This window comes from Telmatherina bonti, assembly GCF_933228915.1.
Source record: "Telmatherina bonti genome assembly, chromosome: 24".
In the NCBI taxonomy this organism is placed as follows: domain Eukaryota; kingdom Metazoa; phylum Chordata; class Actinopteri; order Atheriniformes; family Telmatherinidae; genus Telmatherina; species Telmatherina bonti.
The window spans coordinates 23,199,874-23,210,590 of record NC_136633.1 but is presented as its reverse complement, the minus strand read 5'-3'; the positions used below and the strand labels follow the sequence as shown (position 1 = coordinate 23,210,590).

The 10,717-nt window shown below is 41.6% G+C and overlaps 1 protein-coding gene across 1 annotated transcript in view; it reads left to right on the top strand.

Moving 5' to 3' along the window:
* The window catches only part of mgat5 (alpha-1,6-mannosylglycoprotein 6-beta-N-acetylglucosaminyltransferase), a 117,998-nt gene that overhangs the window by 14,837 nt on the left and 92,444 nt on the right, over window positions 1-10,717 (top strand). Inside the window, exon 2 of the mRNA XM_079263803.1 lies at window positions 6,809-7,275. Within this exon, the coding sequence (XP_079119929.1) occupies window positions 7,035-7,275 (241 nt within the window). The 5' untranslated portion in view covers window positions 6,809-7,034. The remainder of the gene's footprint in view (window positions 1-6,808; window positions 7,276-10,717) is intronic.

Genomic DNA, 10,717 nt, shown 5'->3' with positions numbered 1-10,717 from the left:
TCGTAGCCTCTATCAAAACAAATACTGCATGCCCCCCCCCCCCCCCCCCCCCTCCAATCCTCCTTCCACCTACTGGCACATACAGAAATAACCAGAAATAAATATCAGTTAATAACCTCTCCCACTGATGCCGATATATTAAACTAACATCTTGATATTAATGCTGATGCATTGTGTATTCCTTGTTTACAAACATTTATTCTTTTTTTTTTTTAATGTGGCGCCTTCTTTTTGTTAAAAAAAAAAGCTTTATTTTTTTTAAATTTATGTTTTATTAAGCTAAAGAGGAAAATTAAATGAAGATATTTGAGTTGTTTTTTGGGGTTTAATATGTTTAGAAGTGATTGTGTTAGAACCAGCGCGTGACGTCGTCTCTTATAGATCCTGGATCATCCCGTCATCTTATTTACAGGTTTCTGTTCAGTATGTAATGAGGCAGTGATGGTTTGATGCCAGTCCCAATTTGCTTGTCCATCTTTCAGAGTGCCTTTTGGGATTGTGATTCGAACTTTAAACCGAGCAGCTGAGTTCATATTTCATTTCATTTGTCTGTAACAGGACAAAACATTGTGCTACAGGTCTGGGAGTACACCGAATCGCCCGGGCTTGAATGATCCGATTGTTTCCGTCTTAGAGCCTGCAGAGTTTTACATTCAGTTTCTTCTTCCAGCAATGAAAAAGCCATTCAGCGGGTCGTTATGTTATCATCATCTCAAGTTACCATGGATCATATCTTCTGCAACCTTAGCTGGCTGTCATCTCCGAGTTTCTCTTGGCTGCTGCTGGCGAAAGCTGGCGGGCTTTCTGCCAGATGAATTAAGATCCGGAATTAGAGACCAGAAGGTAACCGAGAGGAGGAGTGCACGTGGATGGATGTGCTGCTGAGAGATAGCGGCTAAATCAACCTTTTTCTCCTTTTTCCCTTAGAGCACAGCGCGTCTTCGGTAAGCCTCCGAACAAAGTGATGCTTCATGATCGTCGTTGGGTAATTACCAACACTGATGCGAGGAAGTAGGCATCCTTGTCTCTGCTCCTAACCTTTACCAGCCCGAACAAGCCCCGCGCTACGAGATTACCAGCAAAACCAACAGCAATTTGCATTTTCATTTCAGTTTCTTGTAAAAGGAAACACAGCCTCCGTTCCAGCTTTTGTTATAAGATACAGGAGAGAAACGCGGTCTTTTGTCTAAATGACTGAGCAGTTATGGAGTATTATAACCTGCTGTGAGATTCCAGCCCTGCTGGAAGCTGCTTGCAGCTGTCTCTGACCTATTTATGAAGCTGATGGATGGAAGGTGAAAAGAGCTTTTGTGTGGCTGCCTTTTGTGTTTCAGAGGAAGGTGCTGATCATTTCCTGTGTGATGTAACCATTTCTGCTGCTACGTTTAAGGGAAAACAGTAAATGACTGAAAGATCTGAATGATTTTAGGTGGTTTGAGGTGAAAAAATTGCATTTGTCATTTATGTTTTTGAAGGGTTGCGCTCATAAAGACGACTGCGGTCCTGACCTGGTTAGAGCCACTTTAAAAGAACATAACAAAGATGCAGTTCAAAAGCAAGGCTGCAGAAATCCCTCCCCACACTTAGCCTCATTTACAGCTACAGCAACTGAATGCAGATGAGACAAACATCTTTTCTTTTTCTCTCTTTCAGCTTGATTGTTCGCTGGAATCATTCCTCTTTTGTCTCACTGCTTCATGCTTGAAGCCCCAGGCGTTTGTTTAGCTTCGCATACGTACACCCAGAGGTTGTCTGTTAAGACTTGTTGAACTATTTAACAGCTCCAAAAGTGCCGCAGGGCTCCCCTCCATCTGCATCACGAGCAAAAGTTTGATTAAAAACCATTTGTTGTTGCTGGCGTGATTGTGTTGGAACAGCAGTGAGGGGAGCATGCATGAAAACAGCGTACTGCAGTTTTGTTTATGTTAATCAACCTGGTTTGGTTTATTCCCACAGATCTACAAAGCTGTTCACACACTCAGAGGAAATGTATCACACTTTGCATACAGTTACTACAGATAAAGACACATACATGGTATTTGAATGCCACAGCTTGTGTTTCTTTAAAAACGTAATGTGCGCAGACTGAAACGAAACATCTTTCCTGTCTTTGCCTGTTTCTTTTGAAGCTGTTGTGGCAGATAATACAAGCCTTTTATTTCCTGTTGTGGCCATGATGTCTGCAGCTTGCATTTTTCTCTTGACAGGAATCTGAGGCTTTGTGAGATCGACTTCTTCTAATGTCTCTTCTGAAAGTAGTAGTTGTTTTCACTTTCAAGTAGGAATCATAGACTGTATTTTAAGAGATGGTTGTAGCCTCCGTGACGTCACCCACAGGTTTCTGAAGAGCTGAATTGAAGCTCGGTGGGCAGTTCCTACCGTCGCCATCTTGTAGGGCTGGGTATCATTCAAAATTTTTCGATACTGGTACCGGTACTGATACCTTCACTTCAATACCGGTTCATCAACGATACTTTTTTCGATACTTAACAAAAATAAAATTACACATTATCAATAAATTCTGAGTTTTATTTTTCAGCTTTGGCTTTCTCACACTCAAAAATCAGTTTTCCAACATCAATTTAAATGCAAATTTTTTGTGCAAAAGAACAGTTGCAAACAAGTTACAAAGCAGCATCTGGTGCTCATTGCTGCAGACTAAACACCCTCAAATTTTAGTGAGGCTTTACTTAGCAATTCTTTTTCAGGAAAATTAACATGTCTGCTTTCTCAGGTAGGAGACATGCACGCTCCAGGCTGATGGTGTCCCCAGCAGTAGAGAATGTACGCTCTGAGGGTGTGGATGATGCTTGCACACAAAGATACCTAGTTGCCAAGTTTGATAATATTGGCAAAGTATCCCTCACATTCCACCACCAGGTTACTGGATTCACTGAGGTTAGGGTGGATGGCAGATCCCTGTAATGCTGTATTTCTCTCTGAATTGTCTGTGCAGTGGTTAGAGTATCCCCCTTGTCTCCTTTCAACTGCCATGTCCTCGTCAGCAAATAGCTCCTCAAGGGCAGAGAGCTTTGGCTTCTTCTGGAAACAAAAAAAAAAAAGGAAAAAAAAGAGAAGCAAAAGACAATCAGCCTTGGTGTCAGTCAATTTCCTTAAAATAATAAATGGGGGAATTATATATATAACATGTGTATATATATATATATATATATATATATATATATATATATATATATATATATATATATATATATATACACACATACACATACATACACACATTCATGCTATATTACCACTGTTGCTACTGCAGCTGTACAGTCTTCATCAGAGGAGTCATCATTAACATGGTCACCAGCAATGGTGTCTTCAAGGTTCTGTTTCAAGTTCTGGGCCTGGACCCTGGTCTTTACACCCTCATTCTGTATTCAATAGATTATATGAGTCATATACACTGATATACTACAATGGAAGAGGAAAGGAATACAACCAACAACAATAAACACCTGTTGTGAGGTTCTGCTCATGAGCTCCTCCTCCAATCTGGTCCACACTCCATCGGCCACTTTAGACTTGAATCTCGGGTCTAAGGCTGTGCCCTCCTCTAAGAACTGCTTGATGCTCTCATCCTGCACAGCAAAAACATGCTATAGTAGTTATGTCTGTTTGAGTATATTTAATGAAAACAACAGAGAAATCAGAATTTTGTTACACACTTGGTATCGTTTTGAGAGGTCTTCCCAGATCTTCTCCTTTATGGACCGTGTAAAGGAAGAGTCCTCATCAGTGACTGTAAAGTGCTGCTGGAGCTTCCCCAAGATGGGTAGAATCTGGCCCAGAGTTGGACTCCTTTCAGCAGAGATGCAGATGGTTGACGTATAGAGGACCTTCATAACTTTGACAAACTGTTCTGCTTTTCTGTAATCGTCATCAGAAAGTCTCTCCAGTCTGAAAAAAGTACACATTGTTTTTTGTAGCTACATCCTTTTGAGCACTTTAGCTTACATTGAAAATGGAATAAGGTAATATCAATGTACTTCCTTATCTACAATACCTGTCCTTCTCCATTGGTTTTTTTAAACAAGGGTCCATGGAAGCTGCCTGGATAGCAGGGAACTGCTCCAGAAATCGCTCCACCATCAGAAACAAGCTGTTCCACCTGTTCTTCACATCCAGAATGACAGCATGTTGTGGAAGACCTAGAGAGAGCATGTGTTTGGTTGTCAAATAGGTTGTCTTTGTGTAGTAGTAGTAGTAGTTCAATAACTGATTTAGCCATGGAATTTTGCTCCAACTTTAGTCTGTTTCCATTTCCAGACTTACCGAGAAGATGCTGCTTCTCTTTTAGGACAGGTTTAGCCAAGCTACACCTCTTTAACCACACCACCATAGCTCTGATCCTTCCTGCCCACCTGGAGACTGCTGGTATAGTGTACAACTTTTGAGCAGCAATGTTTAGAGTATGAGCAAAGCAGCCAATTTTTCGAATGCTCATTTTTTTTACTGCTACATCCATATTAGCTGCATTGTCTACAGTAATGGCAACAACTTTTTCCTTGATATTAAATTCATCAAGAATATCCCCTATTTCCTCAGCTATTACAGCCCCTGTCTGTGATGTGTAGACTGCCCTGGTATGCAGGATTTTCTCCTTCATGGCACCCTCTCTCACGTAGTGGACTGAAACAGTCAGGTAGTGGTCCTGTGCCACACTGGTCCAGCCATCTGCAGTCACAGCTACATCCCTGACGTCTTGCAATTCTGTCTTGACATTTCCCTTCTCTACTGCATACCATGCAGGTATGAGTGTATTTGACAGAGTGTCTCTGCTGGGGGACTGATATCTGGGGTTTAGGGCCCTTATCATCTCCCTAAATTGAAATTGGAACACAAAACATCAATGATCGTATGGTTGTATTATTATTACTGCTTACTATAAAAGTAAAAAAAAAAAAAAAAAAAAAAACATTATCTAAGCTGTAGCTGAGAGATAACTAATCAACAATAGCTTTTGAGGCTTACTTACCTCCACCATGGAGCCTCCACTGTGGAAAAAGGCAGCAAACCTTTAACAATAAAGTTTGTAACTGCCCTGTGGCACTCATCTTGTTTTTCTTTGGACATTTTTCCTTTTTCAGCCAGTGTGAAAGGATTCACATTGGCTGGCCTTGTCTTCCTCCCACCATGGTGAACTGGATCAGCAGTTTCTGTGAGGAGAAAATAAACAACACACCTAAAATAAGATGTACTCTTCAACCAATCGACCGACCTAACAGATAACCTCTTATAAAGATGCTAATATCAGTCACTGTCGTTCATTTGTTAGCTTTCTAGCTCAATAGCCATAAAATAAAGCTACACAACAATATATCCAGAACGTGATAAAGTAACATTTTAGTCATCTCGGTGCATCTTTTTAGTTGCAGTAACGTTAACGTAAGTAAACAAACATAACGTTGGCCCAATTTTGCTAAACGTTAACTTACCTGTTGAAATCCCAGACACAGCGCCGTCGTCGGTCCGCTCGGGTAAAACGGGGTCCGGTGGTGCAAGTTTTGGAGGCCCCCCAGTCTCTTCAACGTCCTCAGGCGGACTTGAATGATGTGAGGACGACGCATGCGGTCCACTCTTCTTGCAGTCAAACACGGAGCAACTTTCTGCCCTTAAATTGATTCCGTGCACATTCAAATGCTTCATCAAATTCGTCGTGTTACCAGCCTTAGCAAATATTTGTTTTTGGCAAATATTGCACCGCGCACTGTTGGCATCAATCTTGCTAAAATGGAGCCACACTTTTGACCTGGGAGGCATTTTTTCCCTGCTTTGATAACACACGCGCTATAGTTAGCAACACAAATACACGTGAACCTTGTTGTGGGCGTAACCACACGGTATTGTCTCTATGTGCCCGAACCACATGTGGCATTACAGCCAATCATCGGCAGCATTGTCAGCTCTCGTTCCTGTTATTAACCCTTAAAGGCACCGAAACTTGGCACCGACAGACACATCATATTTTGATACTGTTTAGTATCGAAGTTTTTCGGTCGGTGTAATAAAAGAACCAAAGTTCGGTACCCAGCCCTACCATCTTGGCAGGGGGATGCGTGTCGTCTCACCCGGAAAGTAGAAATATGGGCAAAGAAGTGGAGCTGAGAGGGGGGCTGTGAGCTCGATGTCAATCATCGACCATGATGCTAACTCCGAGCTTTCTGTAGCTAAGAGCTAACCGAGCTAACTCGGAGATAACAGAAGCTAACCAGCTAACGGAGGTAAGCGGGCTAAAGCTAAGTCACGTTGTTAACCGGCTAAAAACCGCGGTTGTTCTATGTTCTTCTTACTTGAAGCGGGAGATCGGGTACCTGTCAATCAAACGGACACGCCCCTAAATATGCTAAACTTTGAGATTAAATTACTTTTAAACGAGCGAGTTATAAAAAAATTAAATCCCCCCACAGTTGTCATGAAGGTAAACCTGACCTATTAAACATGTTTATTTCTGCTGTGAAGTTGGTCTTTTTAACATGGGAGTCTATGGGGATTCGATCTGTTTTGGAGCCCCTAGTGGATGAAGGGGAAACTGCAGTTTTACACACTTTCGCATGGGCTTCACTTTTTGCTGCTGAAGGCTCCGTCCATCTTTCATATACGGTCTATGGTTTTAACTAAAAGGCTTTAAAAGGCAGAAGGTGTTTATCTTGAACTTATTTCAGCCTGTATTTGTTTTTCTTCTCATGTATCAGTGGTTAAACTGTAATCATGTACAGTCAAGGAAACGCCCTCATTATCTGCGTTTATCAAACCAAGCAGCTAACCTCTCAACCCTCCTCCCTCTGTCTTTCTGCAGCAGCATGCCAGACTCAGCTGTCTGAGATGTTACTGAGCTATGGAGATGGGTCCGGGAAGGAAGTCACGTCGGTGAGACAAACCAGCCGCACGCAAACGCTCGAAAACCAGCCGCCTGCCTGAGCCATGCCGCCTCTGCTGTCCTGATCCTCGCCTGATGTCCCTCCCCCCCACCTGCACCTCCCCTCAGTCAAATCAAAGTCACAGCAGCCCCCTGGCAATTCAGCATGGCGACACCTTTCCTGTGGAAGCTGTCGTCTCAGAAGCTCGGCTTCTTCCTGGTGAGCTTCGGCTTCATCTGGGGCATGATGTTGCTGCATTTCACCATCCAGCAGCGAGCCAGCCATGAGAACAGCGCCGTGCTGCGGCAGCAGATCCTAGATCTGAGCAAGCGCTACATCAAAGCGCTGGCGGAGGAGAACCAAAGCGTCATGGATGGACCGTACGTTGGAACGATGACAGCTTACGGTGAGTTTTAGCCTTTTTACTGCTGGTTCGTTTGAGCTGAAGCTGACGTCATGCATGAAATAATTCCACTTGTTGTTTCTCTGCTCTTTGGTGCTGGTGAGAAAAAGCTATTATGGGACTCACTTTTTCTTTTCTCAAAAGGCTTCTTTTGCAATTTTTCAAGATTTAAATTATCACAATTAAAAATAAAATAAAAAAGAATTGTAATGGTAATAGAAGAATGGTAATAATGACAGTAATAATCATTAATAAAAAGAGAAACCAGTTTGGATCTTGCGCTTCTGAACTGCGAGTTAATATTTAAAACATTTGGCTTGGATTAATATTCACATCACCAGCTGGTAGGAAGATGGATTTTATTGAAGTAACAAATTAATGTTGGGATAATTAACTACAAGATTTGTATTTTGAACTTCAAGCTACAATAATGTAAAATCAAATAATTACATTTTGAAAAATATTTTAAATATTTTTAATACCTCCTTTATTTGTCACAATTTCATTAATCACAATTACAAATCAACCCTGTAGATTCCAGTTTTGATACCATTAATGTTTTTTTTTTTTTTTTGTTATACACTATAATTCATTCTTAATGTGAAAATAAATGTTACTTTTATTATTAGTATCACGACCCATTTAATGCATGAGAAAACTGATTTTGATGCGTTAGTTACTTTTTGTAAATTGTGAAATTTAACAAAGTTTTGACTGGTAGCAACAAGATTTGTACCACAAATTTACATGCTAACCATGTTTTACATTGCTTTGAATTAAAATCTGAAAAAATGCCTGAAATTTCCCATTTCCATTCAGGAAACCTTGTGAATTTTTGGAGAAATAAAGTCAATCACAAAATACCCTGATTTTACCCCCCCTTGTTCTGTAAGGAGGCTACCATCCAGAACGGGAAAAAACAGGGGATGTTTGAATTTTTCATCAAATTAAAATATAAACATGCCTGATGTGTTGGTGCTGCGATGGACTGGCGATCTGTCCAGGTGTACCCACCTCTCGCCCAGTGATTGCTTGGATAGACTCCAGCTTCTCCACAACCCTTAATTGGACTAAGCCAGGGGTGCCCAGTTCTGGTCCACGATGGCCACAATCCTGCAGGTTTTCCAGGTTCCAACACAGCTGACTCAAACTAATCAGTCATTGACCTGAGCTCTTGGATCAATTTAATGGAAGCCAGGGGGGTTGGAATAAGGGATAGATTGAAAACCTACAGGACAGCGGCCCTCAACGATCGACTTTGGGCACCCCTGGAATTTGCTGTTAACAACAACACAACTTATGGTTACACAAATGTAACCATAGCAACAAACACAACAATATAGCCACGACACTGTGGATTAAGGGCATGTTCACATCAGCCTTTTTGATTGGAATCCGAGTCCGTTTGTACGGAAAGTCCGCTTCGTTTGGGGAAATGTGAATGCGCCAAACAAATTCTGATTCGGACTAAAGAAATGGACTTGCCCCGTCTACAAACACAGGTCGCTTCCTGCATTTGACATAGCATTGCATTGTGGGTAAATACATAGCGATGGCGTTAAGAGTTCTCTGACTCATTTGTTCATACTGCGTCTATTGTTCCAGTGTATTTCTGCAGTATACTTGCATCAGACAAAGTAAAAAACCAAAAACAGTGATGGTTTCGTCTCCATGTTTAACTCGCAACAGAGTTTTCTTCTTCACTTGGGTCTTGTCCTCTTTTGCTAAACACTAGTTGGCGCCACCTTTGGTGGGAATAGGGATATATTATTGTAAAGGTTTGGCGCGTTTGACCATAGTGCAGCATGAACACAATCTCAGTCCGCATGTATACACCCCACTACAACTAAGTCGAACCCCCAGTCGGACCTAATAATCTGTGTATCTAGGAATCTAACGTTAAACGGCAACCCGTGGCGGTTAAAAGAAAAGCCTATGCAGAAGTGCAAGCTGCTCCCCCGTCTTCCACGGGGGGGTCCAGAATGGCGTGAATTCTTTGGAACTCATCCATTTAGATGTTATTTGTTCTTGAAATTTGGCATATTTAGGGGCATGTCCTTTTGATTGACAGGTACCTGATATCAGGCAAAGAGAAGGCTGAGTGTACCACAACAGCAGCACGCCTTAGCTTTAGCCTGCCTACTTCTTTCAGCCTGTTACCACCATTAGCTCCAGGTTAGCTTAGTTAGCTCTTTGCTACAGGTAGCTCGCAGCCTGATAGCTGTCAATCATCCAGTCCTGCGATCACAGCCCCCCTCTCAGCTTCCCCTCTTTGCCCATTTTTGCATTTTCTGGGAGCAACAGCAGATATGATGCTGCCATGATGAAACCGGTTGGAACCACCCAATGCTCGTCATTTCATCTCTTCGCAACTCTACAGATGACGTCACGGAGGCTCCGCCCATCTTGTTTAGTCTGTCGTATCCATGTAAAATTAATGTAGGACTAGAACATCGGTGGAAATCACATTAGGGGTGAAAATGAGCAGCTTGGCGGCGGTCTGCACGCTCCAAGTGCTTTTCTAGTTAGAAATGTATGAATTCATCTAACTGCTGGCCTAAAGTTGTCCCTCAGTTGCCCTTATTTTTATTTAGCACTCTTTTAAGAGCCTAGCATTAGTTTCTGTGAGAATCTTAAGCACTTATTGGTAAAAACTTTGCTCATAATCCTGTTAAACACAATTTGACACTTGCTTTACTTCCTAATAAATCCCTAAAAGCAGATTAGTTTTGAGATATAACATTGTAATGAATGGTAAATAATGCACATTTTGTTTTTACATTTAGTTTTAGGGCTGCATAAAGACCTCATATTAAAAGAAATGGACTTTTCTTACCATTTTTTCATAGGTTAAAAGGTAAATCAGATTTGGTTTTATTTGTCCACCTCCCAAGTTGAAGAAAACCAGCCTTGGGGAAGATTTTACGCTGATACAGCTGCATTAGACAATAATACCGTAATAGCACAGGTCCAGCAGCCTCATCAATAAGTTATTCATGCCATTAATAGACCTGTACGGCTCGATGGAGCGCTTCATTAGAAACCTGAGATTGGAATTGATTGTTCTCTAATTCCCAGAGAAACAACAGGATACAGTAAAGCTTTTAAAGATTAAAGCAGCTCTCAGTGAACCTAAAGAAGATGCAGGAGAATGTGAAGTATCAAGAGCAGAACCAGCTTAAGAGGTTACGAACATTTCATCTGGAGAAGCTTTAAACTGATGTATTTAATCAAACGTATATGCAAAATGTAAACCCTGAATGAAGTAGTAGTTTTGCCCTGTAAGTTCTCTTCAGGGCACCAGCTGGAGAGTTTCCTGTAATATCCACCAGCTCTTTCTTTATATATGATGGGTTGATGGGTTGTTCACGTTGCTGCAGCTGTCTATTGACCACTGTCCAATATCATTAAAAAATCCATTTCAAAGGCTTGATTAGACAGCAAG